This window comes from Podarcis tiliguerta (assembly GCF_965153285.1).
Source record: "Podarcis tiliguerta genome assembly, chromosome: 2".
NCBI lineage: Eukaryota > Metazoa > Chordata > Lepidosauria > Squamata > Lacertidae > Podarcis > Podarcis tiliguerta.
The window spans coordinates 92,397,676-92,423,425 of NC_139535.1; the positions used below are offsets into that span (position 1 = coordinate 92,397,676).

The 25,750-nt window shown below is 44.5% G+C and overlaps 2 protein-coding genes and 1 long non-coding RNA gene across 5 annotated transcripts in view; 1 reads left to right on the forward strand and 2 right to left on the reverse strand.

Moving 5' to 3' along the window:
• The window catches only part of TIMP2 (TIMP metallopeptidase inhibitor 2), a 29,168-nt gene extending 22,399 nt beyond the window's left edge, over positions 1–6,769 (reverse strand). Inside the window, exon 1 of the mRNA XM_083430327.1 lies at positions 6,086–6,769. Within this exon, the coding sequence (XP_083286453.1) occupies positions 6,086–6,215 (130 nt within the window). The 5' untranslated portion in view covers positions 6,216–6,769. The remainder of the gene's footprint in view (positions 1–6,085) is intronic.
• A 761-nt stretch (positions 6,770–7,530) lies between these two features.
• LOC310672721 lies at positions 7,531–15,295 on the forward strand. Of its 3 annotated transcripts, XR_014508738.1 has the most exons (4): positions 7,531–8,426; positions 9,444–9,555; positions 14,776–14,840; positions 15,036–15,295. It is a non-coding gene; the product is annotated as an uncharacterized lncRNA (long non-coding RNA). The 3 variants fall into 3 exon arrangements; XR_014508739.1 differs by having other exon boundaries at positions 7,534–8,426; positions 14,776–15,295; XR_014508740.1 differs by lacking the exon at positions 7,531–8,426 and adding an exon at positions 8,667–9,356 and having other exon boundaries at positions 14,776–15,295.
• An 825-nt stretch (positions 15,296–16,120) lies between these two features.
• Positions 16,121–25,150, reverse strand: LGALS3BP (galectin 3 binding protein). Its single transcript, XM_083430286.1, has 6 exons — positions 24,996–25,150; positions 22,589–22,660; positions 21,190–21,381; positions 18,900–19,031; positions 18,055–18,295; positions 16,121–17,448 (listed from the first exon to the last, which is right to left on the reverse strand). Exons 1-6 carry the CDS (start codon positions 25,027–25,029, stop codon positions 16,449–16,451), a joined length of 1,671 nt encoding a protein of 556 aa, XP_083286412.1. The 5' UTR covers positions 25,030–25,150; the 3' UTR covers positions 16,121–16,448.
• Between the last annotated feature and the right edge of the window lie 600 nt (positions 25,151–25,750).

Here is a 25,750-nt window from a genome sequence, read left to right on the forward strand (position 1 = left end):
TCAGCCTAATCTACTTCACAGGGTTGTTGTGAGCTTTCTGGAAGAAAGGCAGGATATAAATGTACATAACGTGAATAGCAATAGTAAATAATGTAAATAATTTGAATTGTAATAGTAGTCAGTGCGGCTGGAGCTATATTAGTCATGTTCCAGGCAAAAGGGAAGAGCTGGTTTGGACCAGTGAAACTGGCCATTGGCCTTCCTCCTCATCCCAAGAACAGGCAACAGCCTGAAATATACAGCTCTGCTCCAGTTCGGGAGAAGTATGTGAGTCACCCAGGAGGTCAGTAACTTTAAATGAATCAGAGTGGACTTCTTGTGAACAAAGTATTTAGAAATCTCTGAGGCTGCAACTAAATGTTAAACCACATATGATGCTAAGTGTGTAACTTGAAAGGACATCAGAGATTTTAAAATAATAAAAGTAATAGGTGCAGGAAGTGATTTTTATCAGGACCACAGCACGTAGGAAGAGTGTTAATAACATCATGGAGGTGGGGTGGGATTTTGTGGGGTGGGATTCCATCACTGCACACTAAAGCTCCAATGAAAATCCGGAGGGGTGTGTATGTCATTATTAAATTCCTGACATGCTTCCAAGTGACACATTAATTTAGCCCAAATTATACTGAACACAGAATTTGCATATTTTACTGGAAGAATCTGGATGTTTTAAAAGTGAATAAATGTAACATATACACACACCCATTTGCAATCCCAGCCCTGTTCCTTGGCCTTGCTCAGTACAAGTCCGATCCAAATGATCTAACAGCTCTAATCTGACAGGCTGTTGAGTGGAGAGAGAAGTGCTTTTTGGGAACTCATAGGAGCCAGGAGGACAAATATAATCATCCACAGCATGATGCTGCACAAAGTTACCACTGCAGAGCCAAGATGTGAAGTGGACTCCAATTAAAGTGTGCAGATCATAGCACCCCATGGCACCATGAACCGGTGCCGTAGTTGATGACGTGAAAACAACTGCAGGGAAGGGGAAGGAAAACAGTAAAATGCAGCATGGCTGCTGCTGCTGCTGCTTTCTATAGACTCTACTACAAGCCAGTGCGATGGAATGCAAGCAGAGTAAACAGACATCTGTTGTTTCTCCATGGGCCGTGTCAGCCAAAAGGGCTTCCCGAGAGGAATAAAAACAGCACAAATCTCTCTCTCTGCAAACTGATCTGTGTGCCTGCCTGCACATGAGAGAGAATGGGATAAGAACATAAGAAGAGCCCTGCTGGGCGTGACCAAGGTCCATCTTGTCCAGCATTCTTTTCTTAACAGCGGCCAACTAGATGCCCCTGGGAAGGTTGACAAGCAGGGCATGAAGGCAGTGCCCATCCCTTATAGTCTGTTTCCAGCATCTGATAACTGGAGGTATACTGCTTCTGACTGGGGAGTTTCTGTTTAGCTGTGGCTAATCACTATTGATAAAAATCCATAACCCATTTACTGTATTTGTCTAAACGTCTTTTAAAATCTAACTCATCATTTCTAAAAGCAACTCTCCATGTGTAACAGGGTGGCTGTGTAAACACTATACATATAAAGCACATGGCTTCCCCTAAAGAATCCTGAGAACTATAGTTTGTTATGGGTACTAGAAATTGTAGCTTTGTGAGGGGTGAACAACAGTTCCCATGACTCTTTTGTGTGTGATTTAAATGTGCAGGGGTGTGTGATTTAAATGTGCAGTGTGTACACAGACTAAGTGTGAATATATAATTCTAAGACACACACACACACGGGCAGGACACCCACCTGTCATCATTCTCTGTCTGGCTCTGTCTAGCAGATTCAGAATGAAATATCTCAACAACTTTTACTTTAAATTACTTTCTTTTGACCCAAATGCTCAGAAAAATCTGTCAAAATATTTCTACAATTTCTACTTTTAGTTAAGTATTTTTATTTATTTACTTGATGGGGGCAGCTGCCCCCCCCCCCCGGCTACGTCTATGCACACAGACACACCCACACAGCAGAACCGACTGAGAGTGACACTTCAACAGCTGTACTGACTTTTTCCAAATAGTGGTTTTTGCCAGTCCACATTTCCTGCCAGGTAATTCCCACAAATTCCCTTTGCTTTTATTCACACAATCAACACTCTTTAACCAATGAACTATCCTGGGAAGCTTTTTATGAACAAACTGTACCTATTAAAAAGAGGTTACTAATTTGCTACCGGACCGTATTCAAGGTTCTTGTATTAATGCACATAGTCCTAAACAGACTGGACCCAAAGTACCTTCAAATGTGGTCTTCCATGAATACATAATAAAAGGTCTGAAAAACTCATTTGCATAGGAAGAGGGCAGACCCTATAGCAAGATGTCTTTAAATAGCTGTATTCAGTGGCTGTTTTTATTGGAAAATCAATAAAAAAAATTTTTTAAAAAATGGCTGTATTCAGCACTGTTTCACAGCTTGGATCACATCTGGTAAAACTGAACATCAGGAAACACTGATTGGAATGCATGTTAGATTTCACATTTTGTTTTCTGTTTTCCGAATAACCAATATGGCTTCTCTCCCATATTGACCCTTATTTTTATTAGGCTACTAACACTCCTCTATAGACTTTCTACTTGCTTGTTATACATGGTAATAAACTTTTCTGCATATTGCTAAAGGCCTTTGTCACCTTCACATCCATTCATATCACAAATCAATAATTTACAGAATAAAGCACATTGGCAGATTACTTCGAAATCTGCCGTAACTAGAAGCTGGGCTTTGGTGTGCAAATGAAAGGATACTAAACAGAAGGGAGCAAGTTAAACTGCACAGTCCAATTCCAGATATAAAGTGCATGGTGCTAGGGGCATCCTCTCTGCTAGCCTGGTAGAAATTGAGGCATGGCCAATGGAGAACTAAAAGTGTTGCTTGTTGTTAAAAGGGGTTAAAAGGATCTTTCTTGCTAGTTGCAGGGAGCAAAAAGGGTCCAGTGAGGTCTCACTGGATTCCCACATGAAAGGCTTTAGATGCTGAGAGTATGTGCTCCAGACACTGTACAATGACTGGTTCTCATATCTCAGAGATGTCTACTTCTGTGGAGGGAAGTGACACTGGAAAAGCAAAGTGAAACCGCAAATGGCTGCTGCTGACAGCAGCTGCTCAGTTCCTGGACACACTACAGTTTCAGAGAAGGCAGCCTGAGAGTCTGGAACTTCTAATGGACGAGACTGTTGCAGCAGAGAGGCTGCCCTGCCAGAGAATTTTCAAATTCCATCTCTAGAGCAAGATCTGGAAACTGGGGCCAGGGCTGCTTGTTTAATAGGTTAAAATTTAATAAGGGGATTATTCACAGGGAAAAGTGGAATTTGAGGCCCAGCCCTATCAGGCTCGACCTTTCAGTAGTTTCCAAGCTGAGCAAATTGGGAAAAGAGAATGGCAACGCCTACTAATAAAGAGCCACCAGTGAGTGACCCAGCACTGAGTGCCTAGTGATTGAGAAGGGCAAGGCAGCCTCTCTCACTCGGCTCTCCATTCAGCCCTTTTCACCATTTGCTAAGTGCGAAGGACGCACACTGTGACATCACAAAACGGAATGATCAAGAGCTCTTCTTCAGCATTTAGCTGAGCTGGCAGATGAAGTTCTTGATTGAATCAAGATGGAAACACACAGTGCTAATTTTTCTCATGAGGGCCCCAGCAATGCTGGGCAGAAGGCCACACTGCAGACTTCTCCCCACTCACGCTGAAAGCTAGTACCCATGGTGCACTGCTCTGCCTGGAAAAAAAATGGTCTCCAAAGTCCTGCACATCCCAAAGCCAGGGAAGCAGCAGGTGGAACAGAAAGCACAATCGAAAATCAGGTCTTCCCAAATCAGGCAGGCCAGAGGTCTTTAGGCCCACAGAGATCCAGATTGGACAGCCGGAAAGGGGGGCGGGGTTCTTTTCTCCTCTGTTCCAAAAAGGGAATCCACTGATTTGCAGTAGTTAATTTCAAAAAAGGCAAGTCCTGGAGACTCAGGCCTACACCACACAATCCCAAAAACTTGGAAGTCCTGTTCTCTAATCCCAAATATTGGGGAGCCTCATGTGGTTATTCTGTAGTGAGAGCAACACCCTCTCTCCTGTATTATTACTTCACATCTTCCAAGTCTACACACCCTCACGTTGAAATCAGGTTCTGTGCCCTTGGCAAAGTATCTTAGATTGTGCCCTGACTGACTGGACTAGGTGATCAGACAGAAGAGACCCTGACTGCAGAAATAGAATGCCCCTATTCCTCTGTTCTCATGATGAAGAAAGGCTTGCAAAGTTAAATCCATACACACAAGTACTAAAGGGGCATTCCTGCTTCTTGGGCAGACACAGGTCACATGCACACTATACATTTAAAGCACATGGCTTCCCACAAAGAACCCCGAGAGCGGTCATTTGCACCTCACAGAGCCACAATTCCCAGCACCTTAACAAGCTAAAGTTCCCAGGATTCTTTGAAGGAAACCATGTGCTTTAAATGTGCTCTTATGGCCCAGTGAGAAACTTCTACATGAAGCTCTTAAGAAGCAATAAGTGAGGAGGCAACGTACTATGACTATGACTTTATGCTTCTCCTTAAACATTGCTACACTTGCTGTTTCCGACCAACAAGGGCCACAGATATGATGAAATTATATATATACTGTATATAGAATGCTCAGAGCCCTTGCTCATTAAGCAACCTGGGCCTCTAGCTTGATTACTGCATAGGAAGGATATGCGGCTGGGCCTAAAAAAAGTCCCTTAGCTACAAAAAAACTGTTTCCCTGGAGGGTTGCTCAAGGCACCCAGAAGTAGGAAGCCGAGGTGTATTGCTGACAATTAAAAGCAACAGCAGTCAGCAAAAATAGTCAAGCAGAGCAGAGATTCTCCTGTAGGAAAGAAAACAGTTTCTTTCCCCTGAGCCAGGAGCTTAGGGAACTGTGAAGATATTTATATACAGTAAGTCGATGGAAATCTGGTTTCCGCTTTGCGCCGACCCAACCAAGCTTCCTCATGCCCTGCAGCTTCCCTTCTGGTGCCATCAGACAGGCTCTGTAGCCTCAGATCCTCCCATGCCTCCCTCCATCTGTCTCTCCAGCTTCCTCCACAAGATGATGATCTCCTTGTAGGCTGTCAGCCCAGCCCTGCGTTTTGAAGCGCTACCAAATTAGTTCAAGGGGAATTAACTTGCAACCCCCAGAACAGTGATAACAGCACAGCTGTACCTTGAGTTCAAGAAATGGAACTAGGAACTAGGTGCACATGCTAAATTACAGTAGAACTGTTCAGCAAGTCAATTTCCAATTGGGAGGTTGGGGGTTTTTGGGGGGGGGGAGTATGTGGCTCCCTCCCACCCTGTTTATTTTGGCAAAGGCATTTTTTTAAGGTATATAACCAATGCAAATAGGAACGGAGCACTCCCCACACCCTTCGGTGTGACCGAGTCGACTCCGGGAAGATGGCCCGACGTTTTCCGTTTGCCTTTGTGAAGTTTTCATTTCCTGGTTTCATTCCCTTCCCGTTTCCACCACCTCTCCCCACCCCTCCGTATCAAAGCTGTTCCCACCAAACCCTGGCAGCCTGCATCTTGCAGGCAGAAAGCCATCGTCAGAAAAGAGGAATTTGCGTCCGTGGTTGCCTTTGTGCTTTCCAATGAATTCCTGTGGATCGGGTCAGAGCGGGCGTACTAGGGCGGGGGAAAGAGGCGAATACCAGCCGAGAACGACACTTCTCTGTGTGTGTTTGTGTGTGTGTGTGTATGTATGTGTGACTGCGTGTGCCTTAAACCGATGGGGAAAGAATTGGCCAGCGGAACAATCTCATGAACCCCAAAGCCTCCTTGACAATAGCAACTGTTGGCCAAGGCCAGGGCAGGAGGGAACCGACCTCCCCACTCCCTTCCCCGCGCGCACCGCGGCTCTTTTCTTGCAGGATAAAGGGGTGGGGTTGTTTTGGCTGCTAACAAGTGAGTTTGCAGCGGGAGCGAAGGCAGCAGCCGGGGGGGGGGGGGCAGAGAGAGAGAAAGATAGAAATGCTGGGTGGGATCACGCCGTGTAAGAAGCCACTAGGGGAGCCGCAGAGAAGGGGAGGGTGGCCGTCCTTTTCTTACCTACATCTGCATTGCAAAACGCTTGTTGCGGATGCACCGGGGAGCAACTGCAGGCGTCGGCGAGGCGGTCCATCCTTCCCAGGAGCAACACGGCCAGCGAGGCCAAGAGGCTTGGGAGCGTAGCGCTCATCTTGCGGACAGAGACCGACAGAGAGATAGACAGAGAGAGAGAAGGAGGGAAGGAAGGAGGGGTGGCGGGTGGGCGAGATTTGACTGCTCACTGCTGCTGCCGCCTCATCCAGACACGCGCGCGCGCGCCCGCCTCGATCTTCTGTGCTTCTCTCTTTGCGTCCGCTGCTGCGGCGATCCCAGGGCGACTCCTGGCGCTTAGGCGGCGGCGGCAGCAGGCAGTCGCGAAAGTTTGGGCTTTGCACTCGGCCTTCTCTCTCGGGCTGGTTGGGGGTTGGAAAAAGATCCCGCCACTGGAAGAATCGGAGCCTGCTGCTTGCTCCTGCCTTCTATGGAGGTGTTTTCTTCTCCTAGCTTCGGCGAAGCCTGGCTTTTTAATGGGCTCTGGGGATTCGCTGCCCCTCCTCTCCGTGGCACTGGGCCAGAGCGGGCGGCTCGCCTGCTCCCGGCAGCCCTCTTGCGCTGCTCGCTCCCTTCGCCTCCGGTCCCGGCTCGGCTCGGCTTCTGGCGACCCGCGCGGGCTTTCTTTGCTTGACAGCTCCTTCCCTCTGGAGCTCTCCGCTCAGGAAGAGCATGCAGCCCTGTGGAGCGCCAAGCACACGCCTGGCGCTATCGGAGATACAGATTCGTGGCAGCCAACTCCTAGGGGCCGAGGTCCCTTCGCCCCCAACCCACGAATAAAATATTTGAGAGGGCTTCCTCCCCCCCCCAAAAAAAGTTGATGGGCATTGACATTTAAATGGTGCGCGTCTGCCACGTCTTGTGATGTGTGGCGAGGCTTATCTGCCCCCCTCCAATATTTTATTCAAGTTGGCACCCCTGGATATAATATAATGATTTATAGTATATATAGTAATATATTGATTTATACTATATAGTTTATCATTGCTAAAAGAGTAAGCGCATACAGCCCTACTTAAAACTTCAATTCCATCTTCATAATGCGAACCTTGTGAAGGAGTGCTAAATTATATATTTTTGTGTGTGTGTATATATATGATTTAGATAAATTATTTAAGGCCAGGCGTGTGCTTGGTGCTCCACAAGGCAGCATGCATTTTCTATAGAGAATAATAGTAGTGCTGTAAAGATGTGACTCAAAGGAGGCTCCGTGAGGAGGTAGCACCCTGCTGCACAATATTGGTATTTCGTCTCCATTATTAGTATCCCCCTATAAAACCTGTGAGCCCAATATATTACTACTTCTATTCCCTGTAGGTCACTGAGTGCAGCAGAAGAGTTTCCCTCGAAGACCCTCAAATAAGAGGTCACTCCACAATAATCCACAGCAGGGCTTTTAGGGTGGGTGCCCCTGTTCTGTGGAACAGGATCCTAACTGACCCTAATTGATGGGACTGGTGTCCACCCCTTGTCCTTTCCAGAAACATTTGAAGATATTTTTGTTTCCACAAGCTTTTTCCAACTCAACAAAAAGATAACTGCCTTAGATTTTCATTCTGTATTGTCTTTAAGCCTAAAGTTGTTGCTTTTCTCCTTTTTTAAAAAAAATGCTTTTAAAGCTGTTTTCATGGTATGTTTATAAATCTCCTTCAGTTAAGCATAGAAGTCTACTTATAAATCTATAATATTAGTAATAATGCGGCACTGATTAGCCCACATAAACAGGTTCCTCCTGCCCCCTTCCTTAAATCTTGCCCCCAATATCATTCAGCAAGTCCAGCCAAGTTTTCCTGGCTCCATGTCAGCAGAGAGAATCCCTGGAATAAGCATTTATGTTAATTCAGCAGAGCTAAACATCCAGGAAAAAAGTCAACAAGGATTTATTTATTTATTTAGAGCATTTGTACCTGGCTCTTCAGCCAAAAAGTCTCCCACAGCAGCTGACTTACAAGTAAAACAAGACTGTCCCTAACTTCAGGCTTACAATGTAAAAAGAAAAAAATACACACAAGGGAAAAGGACAGTGATATAGTAGAGGAAAATCAAAATTCAGGCACCAAATTCAGGCACTGGTTCATATTGACCAGCTGGCACTGTTCAGGTGCAGGAAGTGCCTAAGCTGGTGAAATGAGCCCTATTGGAGGCCACCTGATGGAATGGCTGCCCCTATATGGCAGTTGAGGGGAGAGGAGACCTGATGGAGCAGGCCTTTCACAGCACAGCTGACTGAGTGCTCACTGAGCTCTTCTTCCCAGCTCTCCCAGTGAAGCAGTCTGATAATGGCTGAGGCGAGAGAAGGCCTTTATGTGATGTGAGTGACAGTTGAGGAGAGAGAAGTCCTCCGGTGATGTCTTATGTCAGATGTGGCCTTAAAAAAATTAAAAGGCCCAGCCACTGTTGGCAAGGCAGCCATTGTTGGCAATAGAACTCCCCAAGGCATTCTGACAGGACGCTGCCAGAGGAAATATGGCAGAACTGGGCCAACATTTTTCTGAGGGAAAATAATTGAGATTTTTTTTTCTCACCTGCCCCCACCTAGAAAAAGGTTACTTTGCAGAATTTTCTCTGAATATTTTCCACAATTTTTGCGACAGCTGCCACTTTTCCTTTCAGTGCGACCCAGAAGTACACTAGATTCCAGAATATTGTGCAGGATACAAAAATGGTGACCAGGATAGCAGCACAGCTGTTTTTTGTTTGTTTGTTTATTAAATTTTTATGCCACCGTATAACCCGTAGATCTCAGGGTGGTTCATAACATAAAATTACAATTAAAAAAACCCCACAAAATGCATGATAAAAATAAGAACAGAAAGAAACCTATAATGCCCCCTTTCACAACACATTTCTCCAGCTGTACCAAAAAGGGGGCTGGGTAGAGAAAGAATCTGTCCTAGTGCCACTAATAATACTGAGTCTGACCACCAAGAAATTATTGGATAATTTTTCCTTCCCTTGGAGAAAATCAGTGAATTGGTCCCTTCAGTTTCTCTACCTTTTGTCTTCCCCAGGGGGCTGAGGAAGTTGGTTAATGCCAGCATATAAATGCTAGGCATTCTAGAAGAATACATAAACCAGCTTCACCACTGGGCTACCAAAGTGCTTCCAGATCAGAACATGAAATTTCTAAACCAGCTTGATCTTTGTTATCAGTGATGAATCAAAGATTTTGAAAATAATCATCTGGAATTCCATCTGCTGGCCTACTGCTACCAGCCTTCTAATCCCAGATGTTGGGGAGGTATTTATGATTACTCCAGTGAGACAGAGGACTTCTGCACATGCACAGTGGCACCCTGTTTATTTGTTACTCCTTTTCATGTTTTAGGGATGAACCATGGCCCTGAAAATAGTTTCTGAGGTGAAATGCCATTGAGACCTGGCTCGAATTAAGCTGCGGAAGTTGTTTTCAGCGCTGCAGCTCAACTCTTAAAAACATGGTAAGTTCCCACCCTTGTTGTGCCAGATGGAATCTCATAGCAAGAGGAGGAAATGCATTTCAGCTGTTGGCAGCAAGGCAGGAGACTGCCCAGCTTCTTCTTCCAAGTGGCTTCTGCTGCTTTCCAAAATACAGGGATTTCTCAATCCTCAGACCATGAGTCTAGTCACAGAGGAAAGTGAGAACGACATGACCTCAAGAGGCAAAAGCCTCAGATACTATGTTCTAGAGTCTCCCTTTCATAAGCTTGAGAGGCCTTCCCAAGCACTTTAACTAAGTTGAAGTGAGTTGTACAACATACAGTCTTGTATATTCTTCACATGCATAGAGATTCATCTTGGCCAGGTTCCAGGTAATTCCACGTAAGTTAGGGGTCTGCTATAGCCTGAACATGCTGAAGGAGCAGTGTGTGTGTTGGGCGCTGCATTCCCTATATCTAATCTGTCTGCAAGCTTCCCCCCTGGTTTTCCCTCAAACAATTCCAAAGAATTAGGGGTACACTGAATGATGCCTCTTCCTTGCAGCAGCAACTGACTTCCAATGGTGACTGATGTTCATTAGGACTGGTAGAGCATAAGGTCAGCAGAAATGGAGCCAAAGCCAATGATAGGCGCAAACACAGCTAATTCATTCTGGTTTTGTCCCTATCTTCCTCCCTGCTGAGACTAAGAAAGACAAAGCTGACAGCCAAGGCCACCCCTCTGGACTGGTTGTAAGTAAGAAGGCAGGGGCTGTGGGGGCGGACTGAGGCAGTGCCTCGTTCTCCCTAATAGGCCACCTCCACTGATGGCTTCTATATTGATGGGAAGCCTGGCCATTCAAGATCAGCAGCATGCTCATGATGAGCATGGGATCCATTTTACAAAAGGAAAAAAATATTCCCCCTCTTTTCTGTAATCTGTTCCTCTCCTTGGGATTCGGGACTGCCCTGAGCTCCTCTCTAACTCACATCTGTTGAAAACAGGCAAGGGCAAACATTGCTGTGTCTTAGCTCTGCTGCTCTACCATGGCACTTCATGTAGACACCAGATCTTGCCCTTTTCCCACCCCATCCTTATTTCCTAACGTGCCAAGGGCATTGACCATTGGTCCCTCCAAGCCCCCATGTTCTAAATTCAGACCAAGGTTGCCGAAGAGAAGGAGGTCCAGTCGCAGTACAGCAGCCTCAGAATACCCCGGGGATGTGCAGAAAAATTGCAACAGGCGCAGAAGGATCTGCATGAGTGTTTTGACAATGCTAAGGTCAGGAAGCCAGGGTGGAGGCGGGTCCTGCTGACGGCCAGGGAGTGGAGCCGGCTGAGCGCCCAGCAGTGAGTCATGGCTGGAGATAAATGGAAACACATGTGCAGCCATTTGCGGGCTTTATTGCTCACAGCACAGAAAGCGTGGACACTTAGTAAACACAGGCCAAGGGCTGGTCCAATCCTGGAACTCAGACATCTGCAGTTCCCACACCCACTGTAGCACAGACCCAGGCATGGGGTGGGGGGAGGGAGGGAGCTGTTCTAACCAAATTCTCGGTGCACATCCAAAACATTTTCCTGCCTGAATCAGAGCACAAGTGGGGGGCCCCACCCTGCTAGGGCCAACTCTTTAGAAAGTCCTGCTTTATCATTCAGGCAACAAATTCAGCTTTCATCAATTCCCCCCACCCTATGATGCTGCCTAAAGCAGATGGCTTCATTCTGCCAAATGGCAGGGTGAGCCCCACAAATCCCTATACAGTGGTACCTCGGGTTAAGTACTTAATTCATTCTGGAGGTCCGTTCTTAACCTGAAACTGTTCTTAACCTGAAGCACCACTTTAGCTAATGGGGCCTCCTGCTGCTGCTGCGCTGCCGGAGCATGATTTCTGTTCTCATCCTGAAGCAAAGTTCTTAACATGAAGCACTATTTCTGGGTTAGCGAAGTCTGTAACCTGAAGTGTATGTAACCTGAAGCGTATGTAACCTGAGGTACCACTGTAATGGTTTCATTCTGGTTTATTAACTCTTACATTACACTTCCATAGAAATCCTGGGTTGGGAACCAACCTGGGAATTAAAGAAATAGCATGTTCTAGGCAGAATTGCAGGGTACTACTGGTTCTAGCTGTGTCACTGAAGCGTAGGTGATAGGAGTGACTATTTCCAGCTATCTCTGGTTTATCAGCTGCAAAACTTTCTTGACTTGGATAGCCCAACCACAGTTACCCACCTCCTGTTAAGGCTATTGTAATATCCTCTGTGTTGGGCTATCCTTCAAGATCATCCAGAAGCTGCAACTAGTGCAGAACAGAGCTGCTAGAGTTTTGAGTGATACAGCAAGGGGAATTCATATAACACCAGTCCTCCAGGAGCTACACTGGCTGCTTATTTGCTGTTGAACTCTGATGTACAAAGTCCTGGACAATTTAAGCCCAAAAGGCATGAAAATGCACCAGTCTCTTCTCATACCTGCCAGTCCTGGCCTTACGATCTGCAGGGGAGACCCTTTTCATGGTTCCACAGATAAGCTCTGCTCATCATGTGGCAACCTTGGAGAGGGCCTTCTCTGTGCCCTCTTCCCCAGCCCTGGACAATTTGTGGAACTCCCATGCCTTGGGAATATAGCTGTGTCCTTCATTGATGAATTTTTGCTGATGGCTCAATATATACTTCTTTATGCTGATGTTTGGGGGACAAGGGTAGGCTTGGGTATTGGAACAATGTCCACTGCTGATTTGTAGTTGGGGGGTGGGTGAATTTGATGCTATTGTTCAAATCTATTTTATTGCATTTGTGATGTGTTTACTGTACTTTGCTGTATACCACACTGTGATCCTATGAGGTAAAGGGCAGTTTAGAAACCAACAACAACAACACATCCAGCTTTCCCAAAATGACTCACCCCTATCCTGGATAAGAGGATATGAAAGTAGTGGCTCCACATAGGGCAGAAAAAATTACAGATACTGCATTTTATTGCAGTTTTATAGGGGGGGGGCAGGGAAACAGGAGGCCATCCTCTGTTTTTCCCCTGACCTACAATATTGCAATAAAATGCAATCACGGCATTTGTGTGTCTAGTGTGGATGATCTCTATTTAAAGGGCTCTTCCTTTATTTCCTGTTGACTGTGGCCTGTAAATTGCCTGTTGAATAGTCTCTCCTTAATTGCTCCAATGTCAGATTCTTTTTGGGGGGCGGGGACTTTAATTACTTGTTAATGTCTTGTTATCTTTTCTTTTTTGAGTTTGTAATCATGAAATAACACTATATTACTATTAAAAAAATGAGACCAATAGCCCCCTTCCCACGGCTGTTTCTCAGCAACTGGTACTCATTGGCATGCTGCCTCTGATCCCTATTCAAGAGGCAATTAACAGGCTTTTAATCAGTAATCCTCCAGCTTTGATCAACAGGAAGCAATAACATTGGCAGGGTTTTAATTTAACATTCAAAGGGACCTTTACTGAATAGGGCTTGTAAGTAAACATAGAAGGATCTTGACCATGGAGAACGGCATTGTTGGAAAATAGAAAGCTAAATTCAGTGCTGTATGGAGCCTCCATTTTGATTCAAGTGAAATGCCTCAGCAGCGTTGAAGGGCTCTACTGTGGAAGATACCTTAAGAACAAGAACAAATTCTTAATTTTTCTAATTTATCACTAAATATATATATATTTTAAGTAAATGCATGCCCTCCCCTGAAAAAGTAGGCAAAACATTTTCCTGAACTTTTATGGGGTGGGAGAAAAACAGGCACAGGGGTGATGAATTGATACAGAACTAGGGAAAACTAAGGAAGAGCCTCAGCCCTGGATGTGTTTAGGAGGAAGACTTTTGAAAGAGATGGAAGAGCTCCTCACTCACATGATGGGAATCATGTGCAGAGACAGCCTACATTGTCAGAATATATGAGTGGCAAACGTCCTCAGGACCACTGCTAAGATGTTGCTCCCTTGCAAGGCATTTGTGGCCAATCGGGTTCTCTTTGTTCTTCAGCTTTTGCGGTGTTGCTTTCCTGTTTGAAGTGCTGACAGTGCTCATTGTTGGACTCACCCACACCTTAACCATTAAAGCAACTTTTAAAATGCTGATCGTGCTCAGGAAATGACAAACTTTTTGCTATGTGTGTCGCAAACCACCTCTGAGGGAAAGAGGGAAATCTCTTTGGAGCTGGAAAACCATCCCTATCCTTATGTGCAACATATAGGAGACATATAGGAAGCTGTCTAATACTAAATCAGACCATTGGTCCTTCTTATTTAGTTTTGTCTACACTGGCAGGCAGTGGCTCCCCAGGGTTTCAGGAAGGAGTGTTTCTCAACCCTACCTTGAGATGCTGGGGATTGAACCTAGAATCTTCTGCACACAAAGCAGACACTATATCACTGAGTTACAGCCCTTCCCCAAGGGGCATAAGAGCATCAGAGGGGGGAAACTAAATAAAATAAAGAGGTAAGAGACCCTGGCAATCAAACAACCTGCTTCTTTGCAGCCACAAAGTCAGGGTGTGGGTGTCCTATCAATATATATTATTAAACTGCCAAGGGATTACTGTATAGCCAGTAGAATGGACATAAATACAGATACTGATGTGATATGATGTGATGTGGGATAGATGGCAATTGCACATACAGTTTTTATTTATTTAGTTTTGCTCTTCCATGGTAACTTTACATGCACTTATTTATAGAAATCATTCATGTTATTGTGTAAATTATTTAAGGGAATCTGGTCGTATTATCCCCAGCACAGGAGGGATGCCTTATATTGTGGGAAATTCCTCCAGATTTGGAAGCCAGAACTCAGATATAACAAGCAAGGATTTGGCTTGTGTACTCTGATGAGAGAAGGGAACTAGAAGAAATGGTGGACATGGAATCATTTTTCTGACAGCAGGCCACAGCATTGCAAGACAGGCAATGTGCCCAGAGCTCCTTTAAAAGCTTCCAGGTCAAGCAGCCTGCTTCCTGGTCTGAGCAACTGTATGACTAATGCTAACAACCAAACTAGATGTGGTGCTAAACATCTCCTTGGCAAGCATGTAGGGAGGTCAGAGAATTCGAATGGAAACAGGAGTGCAAATGATCAGTGTTCGCTTATTTGCCCTATGTCTGGACCGGAAATCAATACAGCAAACATGATAAATATTTGCTGTTTTCGTTGCTTTCAGTCCACAAACCATATGTAATTGATCACATTCTTTTCCCATTTGCGCTGTTTCCTTTGCATTGAAGTGCAGCTTTTCTCCCACAGAGAATCAACTGTGACAGCCGGGACCTCTTCTGAACCAAAGTACAGTTTAGGTAGGTACTGCTTAAGTATTTGTACAACTGCAAAGCTTAAGTCTCCATGGTATCTTTGCAAGGGAGAAGGACGGGGAGAAAGCTAGAACTGGTCATGCCACTGAGACTTAATTGACCACACACCCCTGACTTCCTAAGAGCCCTGCCAGGTCCAGTGGGCATGAACTGTGACTGTTTCCACCTATAGAAGATGTCTGTTTTTTCACCTAGAGATAGAGCAGCATGAGCAAACAACCAGCTGAAACCAGTTTGGCAGATTGACAGTTGATCTCAGACTGAGAAGGCTGAAGTCTATATACATGTGGCTTAATAATTTTCTAGGAAATCTAAAAGTTTTAAATGTTTTAACCCTGCATCTCTGACTTTGACCCTTTTCCACTATGTGAGAAGTTTTATTGCTAGACTGCTGTTCTATATGCCTGAATTTATGTTCTGTTCAGTGTTTCTGAATAAATCTTTCCATTCTTTTACTGTTGCAGTCCTATGAATACTGTACATAGCTGTACTAAACTCTGGAGTGGTTTACTTCAAAGTAAGCACTGACAGGATCATAGGTGCCGACTCCCTGGGACCCTGGGTTCCTGAGCACCCATAAAGTTCCCCATGAAGGGGCTGGGCACCCACAAATTTCAGCGCCAGGGCCATGCATGTTGCATGGCACCCATGGCCTCAGGCACCCACAGTCGTGGGGCCAAGATGGCACTCCTGGACAGGATTGAAGTACTGTACATGACTACTAGCTTTTCCCTCCCAGCTACATAGGCTTATCACAGATACTGAGTGAAGACAGGGATTCTTTAATTCTACGAGGTTACAAAAAGAAAGAAACTAGTGCCCTTCACAAGGCGAACATACTTTGCACATGTTCAGAGGCACTGCTGTTAGGTCAGTTTTTCAGAATAGCAGCTGACTCTATGGTAAGGTCATCCTGTGAATGCTCAAAGACATTTTTGTCTGAGATCTTTAGAAGAATGGCATGGTGGTGGTGGTTTTTTGGATCACCAAAAATGTGTAGCTTTTAGTGTTGCTACCCCTTTTCTTTGGAATATCATTCATGTTCAGAATCTGCAATTTCTGGAAACAACTGAAGATATGTTTGTTCCAATAGGCTAAATGGGTCTTTGCCACGAGTGTCCACTTCTTAGAGATTTAGTCTTTTTAAAAATGTGTTCATTTTTGTATTTTTAACTGTTTTTAATTGTTTCATATGTAAATCTTATTGAGATGGTGGTTTAGAAGGCAATTAATAAATCAATGTTAATAATATAATAATATTGAAAGCGAAAGTTGGCAACTTGTTTTTCAAACTTTATTAAGAGAGAATCTCAAGCTAGGGGGATATAAAGGGGCAGGGAATGCACATCCAACAACATGGGGACTTCAATTAATTTAGGATTAATTGTAGATGCATCTGTCAGACTCGAGGGTGAATAAAATTACCTATCCACTTTGAATTAGCTCACCATGATATAGATGCTGGCTTCGACTATCAAGACACAATGCTGAATCAACAGTTAGAGAAGCAGCTAGGACAACAATAGAAGCTGAGGTACTATGAGATGTGCCTCAAGGGCAGATTTTGACTTGTTATATATTCTGTCTGCAACAGAGAATCCTAGCTTTTTATGTGTTCAGCTTGTAACTAGGACGCACCACAACAATAAAACCTGAGTAGCGAGTTGGGCATGGGAAGAAGGTGGCATTGGGAACCACGGCCGTACCATTTTGAAAACTGACAATACCTGTGATATAGGAACTTTGGCAGAGCAAGAGTGCTTTGTTATTGTAATGGATGGTGTCATCAGAAGAACCTTCCAGTGCAAGGTAGCTAACAGGGGTAATGTCTGAGGAAGAGCATGTACCATTTTGGTGGCTTTGTTCAGGGCTGTGGTAGTTGAAGGCCCAGGTTATCTTCTGCATCTTGAAAAGAAAGCTAGGGTGCTTGTTTGTTTCAAGTTGCTGGGTGACTTGGGATCCAAGAAAATACTGCTGCAACAAGAAGCCATAGCTTAGGTGCATGCTCCAAGTGGGCTCAGTGTAAAAACGAGGGATGTGTGAATCACTTGTGAGGTCATGGAGCTTGTACTGCTCTAGGAATCTGAGTGGCACTGTGTGGAATTCAAGAGCCTCCATAATCTTCCTCTGGAAAATATTCTTATAAGTCTCATAAAAGGTCAGGTTGAACTGGAGCTCCAGCAGCTGCTCTGGCAAAAGCATAGGAAAGCGGATCTTTTCCACGTGGCCTTCCTTTATTTCATTGGTATGAGCCCATTGCTCCAGAGCTTTCAGCAGGGACCATTCATTCTGAATCACAACATCTGTACGGGACAGCAGGGCCTCCATCATCTCTGGCGTCAGGGCCAACCAGGCCTCAGTGCGAGTCAAGGCCTCACAGTTCCAGGCTAGGTGCTGCATGGTGAGATCCTGCAGCTGGGCATCTCCACTGGCCAGGCTGTAGTTGTACAGCTTCAGGTGAACATGAAAAGTGGGGTCCAATGGAAATAAGTTGGGGAAGACCTGGATGCAGTGCGCTTGCAGGCTTGGAACTCCGTAGGCCAAAGCCAGCTTGTGGAAGCACTTTACTGAATGTAGTGTCACTCTGATCTGCCGCGAGTAGAAGTACCTGCATGAACAGAAGGAAACTTCAGAAGTGAGATAATGGCTATACAACAGCTGCTTATTTTTATCATGATGGGTTTTGAAAGAGAAAGACTCAGGACTTTGAAAAGAATGTTTGTGGTGCCCCAAATCCAAATCCAAGCAATAGAAAAAAGTGAGGACTTATTGACATGCTTAGTTTTCATTACCTTCTGACCATAAGGAGAAAGGGGAAGGCAACAAGCAAGACCAGTGTGATCCACTAGATCATTTATTACAGTTAAGCCTGTAACTTAGCTGAACTAGATTCAGTCTTGGGAGTAAGCCCCACATTACCTGCAAATACCTGAAAACAATCCCCGCCCCTGCCTGACACACAAAGCAGAGGTGCTGGCCCTTACACAGATGTTTTTCTGTGCCCTTCAGACTGAACACATTTTGCAGAAGCCTTTTGAGGTGCTTCTGTTGTCTGAGTGCTCTGTTTTAGATCAACTTAGTGAAGGAGCTAATAGAACAGTGTGGTCCTCCTGTATGGCTCAAATACTGCCCATTACAGCCTCATGTTGATGCACAGAATGCATAGAAAGTCAGGAGAATCAGACTTGCTATGTCAAACCCTTGCTATTCTTACCTGAGAAAGCTGTTCACATTGGGCAGGCACTCTTCATCTACCTTCAGTGTGCTTCCTTGGAGAAGAAGGCTGGCCTCACTGTTTGTACGAAGAATCAGTCTATGTGCGCACAGACTCAGGACTTCAGTGTTGTTATCTGCTATCAGCACAGTGATGTTGAGGTCACAGTCCTGCTGGCTGTCATACAGTTTACCAAGGTCCTCAGGAAAACCTCTGGAATGATCCAGGAAAAACTCAGTTTCTGGAATGATGGAAACAAAAATGAGTCATGGGGAAAACAGAAAACCTCGCTGACCATGAATTTGCAGTATAATATGCAATAACCAATAGCCCCACTCCAAAATGAGAGAGAGGGTTATGGAACAATAGCAGCAGGGAAATTACTTTACTTGCATAAATAAAAATGTATGGAATTAGTTTAGGTGTATTGCCAAACAGTGATAGCCAGCATTTGGCAAGCACAATGGAACGTCTCTTCCCCTTTCATCATCACCTCTGTTGGGTCCCCCAACCTTCTGGAGTGGATCTGAGGGTATGGGGGGGGGGGCTGCAGGGGTGAGGAGAGGAAATTCATGTTGCATGGAGGCGGGGATCTGTTCCATTGCCAAACAGGCACTTTTGGCTGTCACTCAAAAGCATCTGAAAACTGAAATAATGAACAACAGACTGACATAGCAAAACCAGCAGGGCTAGGTTTGAACTGGTACAGCAAGGTAGTAGTAGTTCTACCTGGGCACCCCCTATCTGAAATTGGGTAAATTTTATGCTCCCTGCTGCCATCATTGACACCCGTGACCCTAGGATATTTTGATGACACAGCTAACCACATCACACTGAGGACTCACTCTTGTCACACACCACTCCTGCATCCTCCCCATGTCCGCAGTTGTGCGACAACCAGCCTTGAAATCTACATTGTACAAGAGACTTCTCTGTCCCAATACAATCAACATCATCTAGAAGAATGGGACCCAGTCCTGTGAAGAAAGCAAACACAGCAATCTGTCACACCAGAGATAGGGAGTAGAGAAGAAGGAAGAACTTTTTGTTTTAACCTATAACAATAAATAATAGCCCCATGTTGTAGATTGCAGAGAAAGAGAAAGACAATTGACTTGATATAGCCCACTGCTAATATTGTAGGTCAGAAGTGGAGCTGAGGCTTGTATTAATTTCCGACATACATAACATGCCTCCAATTTACAGCAAAGATCAATTGTGCTCAATCATTCCTCAGAGCCAGAGCTCAGTTGCATGCTCGTTATGCTGCACTGACTTGGATGCAGAAACATTGCACTTTTAAACGTTTAAAAACTAAAAATAAACAATTGTTCTCACAAAATAAGAGTTAGAGATCTATCTATCTATCTATCTATCTATCTATCTATCTGGCTGGTGCATTTATATACCCCTTTTCAAGCAACGTGCCTAACAAAGCACATTACAATGAGAATTTAAACATTTCAAAAGTAGTTAAAATACTACACAATTAAAATTCACAACAAAACAGTCCAAGGATGCTTCCAGACTGCTGCATTTTTGTGAATGGGATTCAATTGCATATTGGCAAATTCAGACTGCCCAAATAACAGGCGCTCTTGCACAATAAATCCCCCATGGACTTTTTGTGGTAAGGCAAGTGATTGGAAAAAGCACTGGAAAACATGAAATAACAATCACTTGGAGCACCGTTGTATAACCTTCCCGCAAAGAAATCACAAATACTTAGATAAACTTCTGGCATTGTATAACCTCACCATAAACTTTTTGCAAACAAATCATTATGAGTGCTTAATAAATGTGCTGTCTGGAAGTGCTCTAAAACAAAGTACAGTGGTTTTGACTCCCGAAACTATTCGAAAACCAAGGCACATATTCCAGTTGGCTGCAGGAGCTTCCTGCACTCAAGCAGAAGCCGCGGAAGCTGCAGAGGATGTTTGGCTTCTGAGAAACGTTCACAAACCAGAACACTTCCTTCTGGGTTTGCGGCGTTCGGGAGCCAATTTGTTTGACAACTAAGCCGTTTGGGAACCAAGGTACCACTGTACAAAATTCAAGATGCAAAGAGTAGCATTCAGTTAAAGAAAAAAATAGCCTAGGTGAAAAAGTATGTATTAATTGGCAGCAAAAACTCATGAGACCCCACAGATTGTATCTTGGAGGGAAGGGAGTTCCATAGGGAGGAAGAGGGGGCTAAATTGAGGATGAGAAAAGAATGGGAAAGGTCCCATACAGACAGGGGCTCGGCCTGTTTCCATGTCTCCATTGAAGGACAGCCCATTCAGTGGCATAGCGTGGGTTGTCAGCACCCGGGGCAAGGCAAGTAATTTGCGCCCCCCCCCCGCTGCACTGTCCCTCCCCCAGATAGTCCCTCGCTCTCTCTCTGCACCGCACCACACGCCTGGCACCCTCCCCTCCACAGTGGGCGGCGACCCGGCGGCTCGGATCGGATTCGCACAGCCAGCACTGCAGTGAGAGAGAGTGAATGAGCCAGGTAGGGGCAGAGAGGTGCGAGCGCACCCCCCCCCCCAGATGTTGCGGCCAGTGCGGCCGGCCCCCCCTGCACCCCCCACGCTACGCCACTGAGCCCATTGCCTCCTATGAGACAGCCTGTTCTACTGTCCAACGGCTCTTACGGTTAGGAGGTTTCTCCTAATGTTAGAGAATATTCACTTCTCTGTAATTTCCATCAATTGGTTCTAGTCCCAGCTTTTGAAGCCACAACAACAAAAGTATGTTCTGTCTTCTGTGTGACAACCCTTCTGATTTTTTGAAGGCCACTACCATGTCTTCTGGAGACAGGAGTGCCTGGCGTGCTCTGGTCCATGGGGTCACGAAGAGTCGGACACGACTAAACGACTAAACAACAACAACCATGTCTTCCTATAGGGTGGTGTTTAATCAAAGCAGACTCATTGAAATGAATGGACCCTGCTTAGTCATATTCATTAATTTCAATGGGTCAGCTCTGAGTAAAACTTAGTTGAATGCCATCTTTAATCTTCTCTTCTCCAGGCTAAACACACCCAGGTAAATTAGGATTTGGGTCTAGGAAGCAATGGGGCAGGGTAAAGGAAACAGTAGCATACATACACTATTCTTCTATATCTTAAGGGATGAAAATCTGTATTGTACCTTCGCCATATGCTGCCCCTTGCTTTGCTTCTACTGCGTTCATGAAGCCCAGGGAACGGCAGACCACGTGTGCATCCATAATATCCCAGCCATCGTCACATACTGTCCCCCACTCGCCATTATAGTAGATCTCCACACGGCCCTCAGTGAGAGAGTTTCCCTGAGCCAGCCGGACTGCTCCATCATATAGATCTATAGTAAGTAGATGACACAAAAGTGAAAGGCTAACAGACGCAGACTACAAGCTACAAGAAGAAGCTTGAGGTGCCAGAGAGCTAGTCATAGCTTCCTTGAATTGAACTGAATGGATACCTCTCTACCCTGCCCTCCTCTACCTATTCTGAAATTGTGGGACCTGATTCTATTTATGAGCACGGATGGAATTCTAGAGCTGCTACTGTGAATTACTGCAGGTTTTTTTTTTTTTTAAAGGAAACAAAATTCAGAATCTAATACATTGCTCTAATTTCTTGGATCAGATTTGGATGACAGAACTTCCTCACATTTAAATGTCAAAATCAAAATTTACATCACAATTCAGTGTATGTTTCTCCGTGTTGTTCTAGAGGACATTTAACAACTGCTTAAGAATGAATAGGGTTAGTCAAAAATTTACCGAATGGTACTGCAAGTCAGCTGTTGTATACTGTCAAATGCTAGCTGCTCCTGTATATCAGGCACTGTCCTGGATATGTATGCAGATATTTATTATCTAAATTCACACAGAAAAACTGGAGGCTGGAATTAACATTCAACAGTTCTAACAACTCAAGACTATCTCAGCAGTAAAAGTATCGGTAAAATTGTGTGAGCAGGAGGAGGGAAAGGTTAGCTTCGTCAGTGATTCTGGGAATAACCCAGGCCCATTAGATGTATGGAAATAATCTGGTAGATAAAAACTATTTCCAGATATGGATCTGCTTGGTATGCCCAGGCTCAAGTCACATGGGGCCTCCTGAATATTTTGATCTACACACACACCTTTTACGTATAGAGAGAAATAGTACAATATTTGTGCAATTCAAGGTATATCTGTTTTGGCTTTCCTTGCCTTCCCCCTCTCTCTATATATAAAATACATGCATAGCACATGTATAAAAATACATAAGCAAGCAGTGGTTTCGTGCTGAGTGTGCTAGAGATCATTGGACAGAAAACTTCCATACATTATTGCATTATGTATGATCCATATTTAATAGAGTCCTGTCACTGTGAGAAAGTCTGGATGGAACAGAACTGCCTGGCTTTTTCTTTGAAAGCAACGCAAGCCAAGACATGCAGTCATACAGCCAAGAGTCAGGAACCTGTCTGTAGCTTTGTCCCATTCCCAACGGCCATGAAAGCTGCTGTTGCTTGAACAGAGAAGGATCAGAGAGCCTGAGGACACAGAGACACTTACGGAGTGAGTAATCTAAGCCAGAGCACAGCAGACAGAGAATTAGCAGTCCAGATGTAGTCCTGTGCAGCCAACCTAAAGGAGAGAGAAACAACATTACCTACTTTGTAGGATCATAGTGTTTGACCAGAATCTAAAGTACATGGGAAGGTCCAGCTCAGCCCAAGGGGAGAACCTCAGACTGGAAGGCAGGCAGAGCAAGGAAAGTGTGTGTAGAGGCCAAGAATGCTCATTGTTACCAAGGAAGATTTTATTCCCCAGCTTAAAACATTTTCAAAGACACGCTTTACAATTTGGGCAAAATTCTCAGGTTTCTAATTAATAAATGCAGGCACATCCACACATATGGATGCATTCTCAGGACTTGCATTTGCAGCAAACAGCATGTACAACCCTAGCAATGCACCCTCTTTCATTTACCCTACTCATTCATAGTACTGCTGCATCAGAGTGCAGAAGGAGGAGGTTTTCATTTGAAGAGCTTCGCACATGGCAGGTGTGTAATAAGAAACTGCAGGCAGCCCTGTTTAGGGAGGTTTTTAATGTTTGATGTTTTATTGTGCTTTTAATTCTGTTAGGAGCTGCCCAGAGTGGCTGGGAAAACCCAGCCAGATGGGTGGGGTATAAAGAAGAAGAAGAAGAAGAAGAAGAAGAAGAAGAAGAAGAAGAAGAAGAAGAAGAAGAAGAAGTTGTTGTTGTTATAGATCCACACTGGCAAGAGGACCAGAATAGTGGCTGGCAGCACAACACAGCTTAAAAATAACTGTATGTACTTTCTATTTCTGTTTACCTATATAGTTCAGCACTGTTTCACTTCGGACAAATATGTTGAGTCCACCCCTAAAATATGGTAGTGAACGGAAGATGATGAAAGAAGTACTTCCCCCCTCCATAGACTCAACACTTCCCTCTCATGCTGTTCCCCCAGGCTCCCTACACCAGGAACCACAAAACATACAGGAGTTCCAGCTCCTTTTCCAGTACACTGAAAGTTTCAGAAACTTGAGGTTTCAGTGAAAAGATTAAGTAAAATTATTCAAGCAGAGGTTGCAAATCTAAAACAGCGCACGCTTCTGCTCCACCAAGCAGGACAGTTATGACTTTAGTGACATGAATGGCTTATGCAGTGTTTTTACATGTCCCTGCTACCTGCTTTAGTGCTCCAACCAGAGAGCTCAGGCATAAAGCGGAAACTGGTCCCCATTTGCCAGTTTGCAATTTTGAGTTCCCTATTTGAGTTCCCTATTTGATTCAAAGGCACCGGTGCGGTCTGAATAAGTAAACAGCATGTCAGCACCACTGCACTACAGAATAAGCTTTGGATCGCCCTAAATCATAAACTGACTTACAGGCTGTGCCCAAACAAGATACCACCATACTTCATAAAACTCAAAATCCATGCTGAGTTTTATTCAGACTGCACCATGCATTTAAAGCACATTTAATGCACATGGGTTTTTCCCCAAAGACCCCTGGGAACTGTAGTTTGTTAAGGGTTGTGGGAATTGTAGCTCTTTGAGGGGAAACTGCAGGAATCTTGGGTGGGGTGGGGGGAATCATGTGCACTCTATGTGAATCTGTCCTGTATCTTTGCATCACATTACAGAACTTGGATCTGCAAAAAAGCAATTGGGAAACAACATTATCCTTAAAGCACATACCTCTTTTTTCCTGGGGAGCACTACTGCAGGGAACAAGCAGTGCAGATTTCAGGAAGCACAAAAGTTAGCACATCCCACAGGGAGATTAGGGGTTCTCAAATTTAGCCATCTGAACTGTTCCTAGATACTTCCCTCTGGAAGCACAGGTCCCAGAGTTAGAGGCTACTTGTAGGTCTGTTCTTAGCTGGGGGAGATCCAGGGATACTGAAAACAAGACCTGCAGAGCTATGGATGGGAAGAAGTCTTTGGCTTCAGATTGGCTCATAAACAACATTACTGTCTGCTTTCCACTGCAAGGGAAGGCAGATATTTTTCTCAGCCCAGACCTCTGAATTCTGAAATGAAGTGGAAGACTTGTGGTTGCTATGGTGACTAGGCATTGGCCAAGCTGTGGCACAATGGACCATAGTGCGAAGAAGGTATAAAGTTGGTTTTTTGAAAATTGTGTCTGGGCCCAGTGTAGTCTGACAAAACCTCAGGAGCACATCACTTGGCAAGTTCCTGCACATTAAAGGAAAGTGGTATGATTTCTGCCCCATCATGGCATTTGTGGATTATGTTCACATAATTATGCATTAATAAATTGAAATGCATTTGCTGGTCTTTTGCTGATGCATTTTAAATGGATTTTCCAAACTGATTTTATCCTCAGTTCACATCTGGTCACACACACCTTGCCCATCTGGGGCAATTTCTGGGCCTTTGCTATCTATGCCACCTAGCTTTCCTCGTCAAATTCTTGTACTTACCCTGGAAGATGCTGGCAATTTGGAAATGCATCATTGGCCTTGAAGATCTTCCGAGAAAGAGGAGTGAGGGCAAGGATGCAAAAGAGTTCTGAAACTGCCCTTTAAGAAGGAGTGGGGAGGAACAGAAAGTTTCTGTTTCCTATCCTTCAACTAAGTTTCTATAATGCATTGCTGACAAATACATAAACTGTTTCTGGAGAATTCCCTCTTTTGCATTCACCAAAGGTTTGCAAAAAATACAAACATATTAGAGGTTTTGCTGAGGTCTTCAAGACCCGAGATACCAGATTCGTTTCCATTACTTACTGGCGTTCAAATCGAAACACAGAAGCAGATTATTTAAACATGCTGCACCAGGAGGATACTGCAAATAAAGATTCTTTTTCTTAGGGACAGCTTCTTTTGCAGGTGTGGGCATACATCCATGTTTCAAGTATTAAGGGTTTAGATGGTAAAGTTGTGATAAAGTTGAGAGGTCACTTTGCAGGTATTAATTTTTCAGATAGTTTCAGGTCTGCACCCTTGATTAAAGATACAGTTTCTAATATGGCAGCCAGATAAATATGTAGCCCTTTGGTTGGTTGCTTTGCCGTTAAAAGCTTTTCTGTATCATATATGAGAATATAGGAGAATTGCAAGGGTGGGGTATTCCTCTGTGAGGAACGCAGGTCACACAACTGCAAGAGAGTACAGTGAAGACCTTAGATGGTACATCTCTTAATGCTCCATGAAAGGATTCTTTCACAATTTTCACA

Coding starts and splice junctions, on each gene's coding strand:
- LGALS3BP (XM_083430286.1), bottom strand. CDS start 25,029: ATGATGCATTTCCAAATTGCCAGCATCTTCCAGG. Junction 22,661..24,995: donor AATTGCCAGCATCTTCCAGG/GTAAGTACAAGA, acceptor TCTCTCCTTTAG/GTTGGCTGCACAGGACTACA. Junction 19,032..21,189: donor AGGGGCAGCATATGGCGAAG/GTACAATACAGA, acceptor CTTTCTTCACAG/GACTGGGTCCCATTCTTCTA.